Source organism: Penicillium citrinum (genome assembly GCF_028827155.1).
Source record: "Penicillium citrinum strain IBT 23319 chromosome Unknown utg000009l:1.0-4274883.0:1.0-4276374.0, whole genome shotgun sequence".
Classification (NCBI taxonomy): Eukaryota; Fungi; Ascomycota; class Eurotiomycetes; order Eurotiales; family Aspergillaceae; genus Penicillium; species Penicillium citrinum.
The window spans coordinates 3,318,357-3,331,841 of NW_026622694.1; the positions used below are offsets into that span (position 1 = coordinate 3,318,357).

The window sequence follows — 13,485 nt, forward strand, 5'->3', positions numbered from 1 at the left end:
AGTGAAGAGAAGAGGGGGACAGGGAAATATGCGGACTTGCGGAGCCTGTCCTAGAAAAAAGATCCAGAGACCCTAGTTTCCCTGGTCTGCGCGAGTAGGCACGCGAAACCCGGGAGCAGGAGGGAAGATGATCTTGAAGATAGAGGGGAAAAGCAAACTATGGACAGGATATCAGATTCCCGCGTTGAAGCGCGATCGAGGTCCCCTGAGAAGTTGAAGAATAAGAGAAGACAAATGGAGAATGGACGATATGAATGCCCCTCGATCGAAGTGGACTTTTGGGTGGATGGCGGTCTTGGGCGGGTTCGAGGAGTCCACCCTCGGATGATGTCCCGCTCTGGCTTGGGGCCCGGCGGAACGCGGTGCCAGAGGTTGAGTGGCAATGACTCAAACGGAGACTTTTTGAAGTCGAAGGTTAAACGAATGACTCGTTTTGAGAGAGATACTTGATGATGAATAAAGCAATTCTTTTGTGAATAAACAGAGAGTCTTCAAGAAGAGAAGGGTACTCGTAGGAAGAGAGAAGTCAAGTCATCGAGGGTAGTATGGAGGCAACCCTTCCGTTTTAGGAATGGTGTGTATTACAGTAATACAGATACACGTGATGGGGCGCAAACGGGGCTACAACTGGCACATTATGAAACACAATATTGTACTGTACACCTTCCTATTGATTTCGAACCCTAGAGAGCCAAAAGGGCTGCTTCCGTTAGTACGTGGTAATCTAAAGAAAACTAATGATGAGACTGGAATGTGTCGAATATGGGGTTAATTGTCGATCATGGCCATGATGACACGACACACCGCTTGCAGGAGAACGTCATGATCGGAGCGGAACAATCAATACATACTGTACAAACAGTACATACAGTATTGTACATTCCTGAAACTCGGAGGCTAGTGTATCGATGACTAATGAGCGGTCTTGGCCGATTTCATTCTGACCTTCTAAAATCCTCCGACAACAGGTTGATGTGCCTTATATATACATAGTAATACTCCTTTACAAGTAGTTGGCAACAAACCATCCACTTGCGCCTAGAGAATACTCTGTCGTATAGTCAATCCCAGGGCAATGGAATTGCTACTCTGGTGGAGCGTTAGACGATCTGTATTTTACCTTTCTGTCCATATCTACTGTGTAATGGAGAGGATTGTCAGTATGGTCTACTGTTTTTTGCCGACCATCGAGAGGGTGGGTGGAGCCATTGGTTCACTTCTTCTCCGACCGATTTGAGACTTTCCTCGACCGTGGTTCATGCTGCAAAGCCCGGGTATCTCCACTATTCCCTTCTGCCGATACTCTCAACCCAAAAGTACAGCTAGCAACATACTGTACAAATAGAGGTGTGGTCATCTTGCAGAACTGATGTTCGACACATACTGTATAGTAGATCTGGGGTCATGCAAGGGTCAAGGAGATCACTCGCCCTTGGAAAGTCTCAGCCGAGGTCAATCATTTATGATTTCCGGAGCTTCTCCGACGCTTGTTCTTTCTCCGTGCTCGTAGTTATGGAGTATTAGAGCTATGTACTCTGGACTGTTCATATGTAGTCGATGTCCTCATGGGCACTGTTATCATCTCTCACTGGTCCAGCGATCGACGACCAAATTACCAGCATACAGTACGCCGTACGGAGTACATAGCGTGAACTCTCCAGGGTGTCCCAAACCTTCATCCAGTAAAGTCGGGATGCAACGGGGTCTTGGCTTTGGCGCTAGAAACACGGCAGAAGCATTCGGGCAACCTTCGATAATTTAGCGTCGACCGGACTCTTTTAAGCCCTACGAAGAGCATAAAATGGTACAACACACCGCCCTTAGATCTCCCACTAGCTAGTACTCTTGCGACTTAAGGCAAAGGCTAATATTGAATCTTTACATATGTATAATCTATGTATATGCTGGATCTCTCCTGATCTTCCTGTCGCCGATTGCCTCCTCCTAAACCCCGATCGGGCCGTTTCCCCTTGCCGAAAATTCCGGCCTCACTGTTGACTTGACTCCCGACTAATAGTAAGAAGCCGAAAAAGACGAATGGCCGTTAGCTTTGTTCCTGAAATAAGGGAAGGTTGTTTGCAATGTTGCAACACAATCCCTCTTGCAATAATTCCTCGGCTGGTTCTTGCTTTGGCAATAAGTGGGTGTCTCGCTTCGGCCGACTTGCCACTGGGAGATACATTACGTCGCCACGAGCTCGTTGTAAAGTACAGTACGGGGTACGGTATGTACGTTTGATGCATGTAGATCTACAGCAACTCGGGAGCAACCTTCTGCTAAAGATTTACTGAGTTGGACACTTCACTATTGCGCAACCTCCTCGAGGCGTATTATCCACTCTGAAAAAAGCCATGATTTGATTACGTCTACATAATTCATACCATTTCGATTTCCCGAATGAACTGCCTACGTACGTCAATGGTTTGAAAATAACTTTCAACTAATAAAAGTGATTTACTACTGTGTAGTAGTGCCAGATCTTGATAACGACGCTTATAATAAACTTCCTAGTAAATACATAGTGTACGCACGGAGTACTAGCACTGATTATCCTCCGTGCTCCAACACTCCGGTGCGTGCAATCTATTCGGTCCCTCCTTTGTGGGGAACACTGCCATGTGATTTCTATACTCCGTATGGCCGATCACTGTCCCAATATTCTTAAAAACCGACTTGAAACTATCCATGCCCCCTTCTTTATTTACTGGGTCGCTTTACAGTACAGAGATCTCCAACTTGTGGCACACCTACTACATATGTAGGTAATTGGTTCAGGGGCATGGCAGACCTCCAACTCACAGCCCCCATATTTGTGCGAAAATCGAAAACATATACTATATGCTTTTCCAATGCTCGATTTGTACACTACTAATTGTTAAATGGTAAGGTTAAAGCCGGAATAGCAGATAAACCGGTCTCACTTTGAATGAAAGCCTGAATGTGCTGTGGCTTATGTCTGACTTTGGAATACTCGTATTCTAGTCACAAATTCCACCTAACCCCATCGAGTGATACACCCCAGAACACCATACTGAGTGCGATCTTTCAGATTGGGATATACCAATAACTAAAAGGAAATTATTAGTTATGCTTTAGTATACTAGATTTCACCAGTATCCAAGATATTTGAGATACTAAATCAAGTGATTAATGACGATTCGCCCATGTATGCAGACATATACTATCAAGATAGTACTTCTATTATTTAACGGTCTTACGTTCTAGAATTCTTCCATTACAAAATCATCGATTTCAAACATATTGAACCTTCCAAAGACACCAGTACTTTGTAGCTAACATAAAGCGTTGGAGTTTGAAATTGTACCAAATCGCAATTAGGATGGTGTACTGGAGTCTCCAGTAGGTAGTAGATTGTATGACCAGCTTATACTCGAACTTCAAGTTGGCACTGTCCATTGGCATAAGCCACAGTGGCTTCTGGCTCTGAAACTACACATTAGTGTAGTCATACATTACCAGGTTGAGTGCCCGAGTTTTGACACTTGTAGATGGGGAGCAACATGAGTTCAGATCAAAGTACTTCGCACATAGTACTGCTTCATCTACTATCCCCTAGACAGGAAACACTTTTCCCCGCACTTGTATTCAACGTCAAGCTTAAATCTTCTGTCTGGTCGGAAAGTAGTAGTCAGTGAAATAATGGAAAGAATTGATTCGAGGCGCCGAGTCTGCCCGATCTAAGTCCGACCATTCCCTCCCCGCGTCGCGCTCAGATCTAGTTCGGGCATTTACGGGTGGTGAGGAGTAAACCTGTAAAAGATCGAGGCAATAATCCATGGTATCGGAAAACGGAAGGTAAGCTAAGCAATTTTAACCTCATAGTTTACCTCAGGTATGCGGGGAAGTGTTCATTTCCAAATCCGGCGCTCGAGGTATGTAGGAGTGCTACTATGCCTCTCAGGTTGGCCTGCCGTTGCAGTATACATGCTATCAACGGATATCTAGGAATCGTAGTGGTGCAGTATCGTCTCTGCAAAATGTAACTCGTGGTTCTGGTTTTAGCGAATTATCCACTTTTGCTGTTGAATGAACAATATTGCTGCATCGCTAGCCATTGAGCACGTTCAGTCACGTTGATCTTAGTTTCTATATGATTGACTGAGGTCTTGAACACCATTAACTTGCGTTCTAGTATATAAGCTAAATCAAAAAGGGAATTTTGATCCCTTCGTGGATGATTCTGTCGTTGGTAATGGAGCAATAAACTATCCTGGCCTTGATACTCTAGTAGCCCAATATGATACAGCGCCCTCAGATCGATTGAATACCATGAGTAGTAGTACTACTCATGGTATTATGTGCATATCTACTAGAATTACAGACACAACGTACATGAAAAGTCACCACCAATTCGAGACAGGAAACGCGGCACATCGCCCTCACTGTCTTCTTATGGAGAGTCACACTGACCCAGAAACAGGAAAGAAGGATCATTCATGAACAATCATAATGCAAACAATGAGATCATTACGCTATTCACGCTGGCATTGCAACTTTCTGACTCGGTTTTGCTATTCATGGCCAAGAAAATAAATTGTCTGCGAGAAGCGCGGCTGTTTATAAACACCAAAGATGAGGTCACTGACTCAAAACTTTAACCAAAGCTATCAATTCACTGATTGTCCCTGCACGAATAATAATGAAACATGTCAGCGTAGCACGCGTCGCAAATGCTGTAAATCAGCCATGTGACCGGTAGATCAGTATGTTATTGGGCATATGTATCGTGCTTATCTTTGAAGAATACACCGGAAATAATTATCAAGTAATGACTGCACATCATGTCGCTAGATCTTCACCGAAGATGCGGGGTGAGAATGGGGCCAGATCTCCAGGGGGATACAAGGGAAGGGAATCTCCACCGACATTCGAACATTCTCACCGGGGAAACCGACAAAGCATTCTGAAAATCCCGGGGCGAAATAAATCTGATCTGATGGACCAATGCCAACTGCCAAGCGCCAAACGTGTTATCAGTAGCATCGTGTCACATATGACCATTGAGCAAAGGGGGCGGAGGACTGGTTTGAAGCATTGCACAGGGGAGGATTGCCAACGGGAGTCTTGGCATTAGTGGCAATGCCCCAAAAATGGACTCTGGAGATCTTCAGGATGCACCGAATGACTTTCCCTGTGGAACATACCTTGCGATCCGCAGTAAGCGGTATCCCCCAGCCTCATAATGATGCTGGGCCAAGACGGGTATATCAAACTTGTGTGAAGGCTTGGCGGATAATCATTGACACTTGGCATCACTTGGCAAATATCTAGGATGGAACCTCCCTCGCATCGAGAGGGCTCACTATTGTCTAGGCATTTACGATAAGGAGGGCTGTGCTAGGCAGATCTCTATTCAACTGCAAGTTGGTGGAAATGATGAATTGTTGGAAGAAAAGTCAATATTGATTGCAAACTTTCCCATTGGGTTTGGTATGTAGTCCGAAGAAAAAAAAACAAGATAAACATGGTTCTAAAGTAGACCAGATCAGATAGCGCCTCAACACCCTTGTTGCTTTTCCACCTGTTTGTCGTAAAAGGCGGCCTCGTTATCGAGGTGTTTGTCATTCTTGTCCTCTGGGCTGGACCTAAATTTGGTCATTTGAGCGAAGGGACCGCTGGATACAGAAATTTGAAAATGAAATGCATCGGTCGCTGGTATCATGAAAAGAAATTGCTTGGAGTTTCAAACAGGATGGTTCCTCGATTCAATTACTGGGAAGATCGACGAGTGGGATGACCCAGGAAGAGGAAGCCCCCGGGAAGCGTATTGACAGCATCATCAAATCGAGAACCCTCTGATGAAGAAGAGGAAGTGCTGTCGGAACGGTGTAGTCCAGCCTCTGACTCGGAGGCTCGCTCAAGGGAATCAGTCAAGGCTTGCTCATCATAGGCACCTAGATCTGGGCCAGACTCGGTAGGAGACAAGACGAGGAACTTCTTCGAAGGGTCGAAGGGCTTCGAACTGTTGGCAGACAGGACGAGAAAGTTGCGAGGAGGTGGGATAGAGTGCATTTTGTAGAATATTTTGAAAGATTTGTTTATGTGAGTGGTGGATGATGGTAGTGTAGAGGTGGACTAGTAGTCGTGATGGATTTGATAGAGACAAGTTTGAGAGTAAGAGAAATTCGGAATGGGTTCAGACAGTAGACCAAAATGGGAGAAATCGACTCGGCTTTATATGCACACGATTGACCAAAGGACCTTAGGAGAAGGAGGGGCATTTCATCAAGGTGAGCGCCATTGGCGTCGATCTAGCACATCATTCATCTCAGCCGGAGGCAAGTGGATACCCGACAGTCATGCAGGCCCGGGCTCACCCCGCGATTGTCGCCGGTAGGTACATTGCGATAAGTAATGGGAAATCCCAAACATACCGACATTCACATGTCTTGGCTCTGAGAAAAGGGGGAAGGGGTTCCCTTTCAAGCCAAGACATCACTATTGAATTTCCAATTCTTCGACTTCGCCTTTCTTGGCTTTGGTATTTCCACCGCCTCTAGAAAGGGGGGGAAAGGTTGGTCTGAGATAACAGCTTTTTTCCACAAGGAACTTTTGGCAAGTATGCACGACAAGCTGAATAAAATCCCAGATAGCCGGTATGGCCAACACTCCAGCCCAATTTCGCAATCCTTTCCGTGAGGGCAGGCCGATCCTGGGCGAGCCCTCCGTTGCCAGCCGAAGTCCAAATAAAATCCTATGGAGTAGGGCTTCAGAAGATCCGCAGATTGAGGGGCCAAGACGTCTCCCCAGCGTGGGAGAGTTGTGCGTTTTCACAGGCCGCGTGCTGCCTTGGGCTACGCCATCTTTTTCGTTTCATGTGTAGCCGGTCACTGCTCCGATCATCCCGACTGTGCCCGCATTAGTCCCCTGTCGCGTTGATGGCTCCGATTTATCTTCTGTTTTCCTTTTCCTCCCTAGGGTGATGCACTTCTTTGCTCCTTGTAGACTTAGGCGTCGCCCATGACATCATGGAAATCCCCAAATGTTTTGACGTGAACGAGATCTCCTTAACCGAAGGCCAAGATTGTCTCGGAGTGGTCACTTTGCAATGTGGGGGATTGTACAGTATTCGCCCGCATGTGAGGAGGTCTGGACTTTAGTCGACTAGTTTGATAACAATCCTGCGTAACAGAGATGGGTTGGAAACACAAAACACAGGGACCGTGTTGGGGCTGTTTCTGCAAAGAGAAGACGAAGTTGAATGTGCTGCATCGAACCATCACGTGGTTTCTCTTACCTGTGAGCACAGACAAGATTGAATTCTTCTTTCTTTAAGGATCCGCATTGTCACAGTAAATCATACAACAGCAACAGCGCCGTGTCCAGAAAATCCTAACGGCGCCAAATCCATGGCTAAGGATGAAAGTTGGGCCTGTGCTCTTTTTCGCGCCCAGGAGTCTCGGCGTGTCACTCGCCCGGAGTCGATCTCCCGGCCACGGCGGGTGGGAGAGCCTCAGACAAAGAAGCCTTGGCCCACTAATGAGTGACAAGGTACTCAAGCACAGCTTTTCTGTCTTTTTACCTAGCCAAATAGCTCCTTGGACTGAATCATTGGGGGAGAACAAATCTTTCGGTCTTCTTCGGCGGTCCGGATACAAGACCTTCAATATATTGAAAAGTATATTTGAGTATGGCGCTGGTGTGGTCACATATATACATCCAACACAAATGACACTACACCCCACCATCAGGACTTGAGCTTTGAGATTGTATTCGTAACCACTCACCATATCTTGACTCTCTACTAATGGAGAATAGTGCCTATGGGACTGTCTCATCACCTTGCAGCATCGCCAGGCCCATGTCGCTATCACCAACTATCACCAACTGCGGCAGCGCATGGAGCCATAGTCTGGCTGCGCAATTGAGCCTTGCGGCTAGAATATGGAGACTCTAATGTGCCCTCACCAGGTCTAGGCACATAGCTCCAATAACTCTTTATCTCCAACACTGGATATACACTATTCCAGTGTTGGAGAGGGGCAGCTGATGGCCCAGCTTCATTTTCCTCGCCATTATGATTATGATACTACCAAACTTTCGTGTGTGGTCTTCTCTCACATCTTATACTTCAGTCTTTTCTCATGCGTCGAGGGCTACCTCTCAAGTTGACGACTTAAGAGTCAGCTCGGCATCATCTGGGAAATCCCATAACAAGCCAACGGGAATAGCCGGTATCAGATATGTTTTTCGCAAGCCCCCAGTGGCCGCTTCGGCCTCATCCACATCTGCTGTGCCGGCCCCGGATGCGCACCCCTCCACGGGGTCGATAACAGGTGCCTTGTCCTGAAACGGATATTTCATGGAAGAATGACTTGCGGCATTCGTCATATGAGCTAAAATCCGTACCTGGCGGCTTGTGTTGGTTTGATCTAATTTGCCGAGAGAGGATGCTCTGTTGGTATCCACAATACTAGAGATGGGGTCAATGGAAGATGTCAAGCACGATATGCAAAAGCTAAACTCTATTTGGGATGGAGGATGGTCGAGATGATCAACAATTCGACGGTCGAGGGGACCTCCCGTATTTGCGATTGGCGTGAGCAGGAGGATCACCAGGCGCAACCCACTGGCCGCCACCCTCCGATGACCCACCTAACCGCCAACATTTTCTCTTGTTGGTACGTATTAGTGGACAAGACAAGGAGATTTGGCGCATGCTTCTTGATTATACCCTGCAGGACGGTGGGAAACCTTCCTGCGAGTGACGACTAATCCATTAGGTGCATAGGGCGCCGAGGACTCCGTACCCTACAGCATTTGTGGAAAGACCGGTTTATTTGCTTCGCAGTGTTAGGAATGACTTTGCTTCTATAGACGTGCAATTCGGCGCAGTCATGCCTCCCGAGTATCAGCATGGAGTGCTATAAAGCTGGTTCATATTCTTCCCTTTCCTAGCTCAATTCCATCTTCATTTTCCGCTTTGCTCTTCATTCCAGCTTTTATCCCTTATTAAACAAACGCAAAAGACAATCTCTTACTCGAATACAATGTGCTCGGTATACATATTTCTCTACGATTGTGGCTGCTGCCTTCGGGAAGGAGGAGAGGTCCCATGTGCCAAAAAAGGCACCCCGTTTTGCCATGGTATTAAAGAGCACTTCCGCCGAAGACACGGCTACAACTGCTCAAAGCATGGTGGCTAGAAACTTCACCAAGTTCAAAGTAAGTGGCATGGTTCCGCTCTGTTTATACCTATGTACTAGGTAGTTTTGAGCTGGATGAGTTTTTGCTCACACGAGGAGTACAATATAGTGAGCGAGCTGATAAAAGGAGCTCTGGCTCTTCTTCGAATTTACAACTCAACATTGGATCCGCCAATCTGCTTGCAAATACAACGCATATATCACAATGTACAATTTGAGAGGATGGGCGTGTTCTGAAAATATTTACTTCTTATTACTCCGCATGTACTTGGAGGCACTTTCATCAACATTGACTTTTATATCATTCATTTTTGTCCCGAAGTACCTCTATCCTGATCAAATTTCGGTGTGGACTTTTCTTTCTATACTTGTCTCTTCTATGATCTTCCATTCGATATTTTTCTGAATCCTTCCCCGCCGCTTGGCTTTAGCGTGTGTAAACGCGAGACATGCCGAGTAGACGTGTCAGATACGCCTCTTGAATTGACTTTCTTTTCTCATCATTCACACCAGTAAATTTATTGCTTTTCATCCACGGCTGCTTGTTTCTTGAGCGCTTCTAAGCTGCGAACATAACCATAGAACCACGACATTAACCAAAAATTCCTATTACTTAGTGCATACTATGTCTAGTGCGGACTATTCCCGATGAGAGTTATCTCTTCCAGATGAGAATTATCTCTAGTGGCGCAAATTATCCAGGAGTGAATAACGAACGTGATTCTATCGGTGTCTACAGCGCTTTTTGATTTGGAATCAGGTCCAGCCAAGGCCCTAGTAGCACTTAGATCTTTGTGCTGATCTGAGCCAGTGAAGAATGAACAACAATCGCAGATTTTCACGATGCAAGGATCGTCATAAAACACACCAACAGTAATAATTAAAGGCCAGACTAGTGATTGAGGATCTGAACTAATCTAGAGAGGGCGCGAATGTGGCCCTCTAGCAGAGATTGAGAATGATAGCGGATGAAGGGTTCAATACCCACCAGATATGGCGATCCATCGGTGCAGCTCTCAATACCCTTGAGGGTGCATTTCGATTGACACGTTGTCGTGCATATCAAGGTTCCCACGCATTTTGACTTACCGGCAGAAGCGGTAGTGATCGGCTATCGTTCTATGGCATCAAAGGAAACGGGTCGAAGCTGGATGCATTGTGAACCTTGTGTGTCGGTATTTGAGAAATAGTGAATTTGGATCTAGGAGATTAGTATGAGCAGTTTTCTTGGGAAGTGAAATCTGGGATTCGACGTTTGAAGGTCTCCCAGCCAGAGGGTAACAGCGGAGACGAAGTAGTACATATGAACCCTAGACCCTTTCATCAAAGACATTGAGAGCCTTGTGGTGTCTTGGTTAGGCAAATCCCGGGCTTTGCAAACCCATCGGGGTACAGAGACGCGAAAAACCCATGCTCGTGCCGGAAGAAGCTGCTTGGTAATTGGCTCTGAACATGGTTTTGGACCGTGGAGATCTTTCCATCAACAAATAACCCGAGTCTCATACCTGCGGGAAAGGCCCCAACTATTACCAACAGACTCTCATACGCTGACAGACCCTCATAATTTGCATTAGGCCCGCATGCGGTTCGATCATCTGATTGTGGAGTGACATGTAGATTAATAGCTATTGGCCGGTGCTCTTTCTCAGTATGACCTTCCACAGGCCTCCCCAAGATACAACATACAACACAGGTTAATTTGACAATGGAAGCACTGCCACCCACGTCTATGGACATGTCCCCGGGAGGAGTGGGCTGACAGGATTCTACTAAGTAACTAATAAAAAGGAAGGATGTGAGTATACGGAGACAAACCTCGCACGCCATTGACAGTCTCGACATGGAGGGGTCAGATCCCGGTCTATCCCTGCCAACCATACGGAGTATTTGTTGCAGGAGCGCCATCAGTTATTCAAATACATGGTAATCACAATCTTCTTTCCCAGCCTATGAGGCTAAGATCATGAGGGGACGCATATTGGTCTCGGGCTTCTCGGGGACCTGAATAAGGCACGAGATCTCACTGCTTAATGGCGGCTTTTTGATGAGTCGAATAATTCGAGCTAGCTTGAGGGGGGATTTGAAATCCTGGCAACAGACTAGGCTATATCAGGGCCAGTACGGAGTCAAGATATCATCAATATCTTGAAAGATCGACCACAATCATCCCCGATTTCTGGGGCCAAAATTGCGCGTTCTTTTGTGTTTCGGTAGTCTAACACTAGCGTATACGACCGAACGATTGCCATGGCCGGGAATTGTAGCGTGAGGCGGCCGATCCGCTAGTTCTACAATGCCAGAATTTCTTTGTGAAAACCGCCAATCATACCCACTGATACAAATCCTCGGATAGGCCGCCGATCAAAAACCGAAGAATTGGAAATTTCAGGCTCAGAATCTCGCACAAAGTCTGAAAACAATGCGGACTCTCTGGGACTCCCCTTGCGGGATATGGTTGGAGCTGCCACAGCTTGTCCGACGGTCGTGGATCTTATCGATACCATGCCCCAGATCACGTGGATCCCGCGGGCGATCCCCTTGACAAATAATCCCGCGACAGCTCTCATTTGTGTTTCATGAGCCCGTGAGTATCACATCGTATATGTGATGTCCATTGAAGTTGATTGGGCAACCGCCACCTCCGGCCCGGATGGAGAGGCACTAGCAGAGCGTATTCGTTCCTTTGTGCACGACAAATTCCAGCAGGTAGCTCTGCCACGCTTTATCCGCTCGGTGCAGGTCCATAGCTTTGAATTCGGAACAATTGCGCCAGACCTAGAGATCAAAGACTTCTGTGAACCATTTTCAGACTTCTATGAGGAGGACGACGATGATGATGCTTCAACTACATCCGAGGAACTCGTTGACGAACATGGTCATTCATGGCCAGGGCAGCATACGGACCTTCACGAATCACCTTATGAAGAAGAACTATTAGGCCATAGCCCTGGGAACTTCACTCACCATCCTTACCCCGGCGAGGGATACCAGCCATCCGCCCTTCGGTCCCCGCTACCTATGGGGGACCACTTGAATCCGCACTTTCTTCCTCGTGCTGGTACTCCTGGTATTCCGGGAGGTACATCAACCCTTGGATACCATCTCATGTCATTGGGTGGTTTATCAGGAACGCAAACCCCACTCGCCGCGGTGGCAGGTGGCACTCCCTTTGCGAGTGGATGGTCTGATTCAGGCATTGCGCATGGCAGGTCACGTCCGCAACGCGGTTCTACACAATTACATCACCGTACCGATGCCGAAATAGATACAACAAACTCCGCATCGCGGCCTTCAACCGCTAACACGCTCCCCTCTCATCCCTCAATCGGCAAAACCGGCAGCAGTGGGTCAATGAACAGCGCCGACCCTGCTGATATACCTCAACCCTCAATAGAACCTCCCGTTGATCCCTCTGCTCCGCCCCCGCCACGGATGCGCGAGCGCCGTCCAGAAGACTTTCAGATTCTTTGTCATGCTAGGTACGCAGGCGACGTTCGCATGTCTTTGACCGCCGAAATACTTCTCGATTATCCAATGCCCAGCTTTGTGGGACTTCCTCTAAAACTTAACGTCACTGGCATCACTTTTGACGGCGTTGCAGTGGTAGCATACATCCGAAAACGTGTGCATTTCTGCTTCCTTTCGCCTGAAGATGCGGAAGCCCTTCTTGGTCCTGAGCAAGATAACGCGCAGGGAAGCCGGAACCCCAGTGATGACGGACCACCACGATCCGGAGACCAGAAAAGGCAGGGTGGCTTACTGCAGGAGATTCGTGTTGATAGCGAGATTGGTAGGAAAGAAGATGGGAAACAAGTCTTAAAGAATGTTGGTAAGGTAGAACGTTTTATTCTTGCTCAGGTACGTCGAATCTTCGAGGAAGAACTAGTATATCCGAGTTTTTGGACGTTCCTGGTTTGAAGGGCTTTGTTGGATTTCCCACCAGCTTCACTAGCAGTATCCTGAGATTAAGCGGGGTACATGTACAGTTATGACTACATAATGATTGTGAAAAGAAGGATGATTTTATGACCCTAGAAAACTATCTTTAAATGCAGGTATCATCATTCAAGCTTTCAAGTAGGAGATGAAGTACTTTCAAAGTACGAAAGATATTGGTTCCTCTTCCAAAGCCAAGGGCACTCATTGAGTATGGAGAAAACGGGGCAATGCACAAAAACTTGGCGGAGGTGATGACCCTATTAGACGCGACCGGAGGCCACATGTGTGAAGGCGAGGAGATTTATGAACGGTTATCGAATGAAGGTAGCCAGTAACGCGCACGGTAAGGTCGACAGGGATAACAGCTTCAGCTCAGACA

At 46.9% G+C, this 13,485-nt stretch overlaps 3 protein-coding genes across 3 annotated transcripts; 1 reads left to right on the top strand and 2 right to left on the bottom strand.

The window, feature by feature from the left end:
* Positions 1-5,730: 5,730 nt before the first annotated feature.
* Positions 5,731-6,033, bottom strand: N7469_010720 (uncharacterized protein; the record flags this gene model as incomplete). The annotated part of the gene is made up of 1 exon (XM_056649625.1): positions 5,731-6,033. The coding sequence occupies one exon, from the start codon at positions 6,031-6,033 to the stop codon at positions 5,731-5,733; it is 303 nt and encodes a 100-aa protein (XP_056496756.1).
* A 2,091-nt stretch (positions 6,034-8,124) lies between these two features.
* Positions 8,125-8,325, bottom strand: N7469_010721 (uncharacterized protein; the record flags this gene model as incomplete). The annotated part of the gene is made up of 1 exon (XM_056649626.1): positions 8,125-8,325. One exon carries the CDS (start codon positions 8,323-8,325, stop codon positions 8,125-8,127), a length of 201 nt encoding a protein of 66 aa, XP_056496757.1.
* A 3,449-nt stretch (positions 8,326-11,774) lies between these two features.
* Positions 11,775-13,085, top strand: mdm12 (ERMES complex subunit MDM12; the record flags this gene model as incomplete). The annotated part of the gene is made up of 1 exon (XM_056649627.1): positions 11,775-13,085. One exon carries the CDS (start codon positions 11,775-11,777, stop codon positions 13,083-13,085), a length of 1,311 nt encoding a protein of 436 aa, XP_056496758.1.
* Positions 13,086-13,485: the final 400 nt, after the last annotated feature.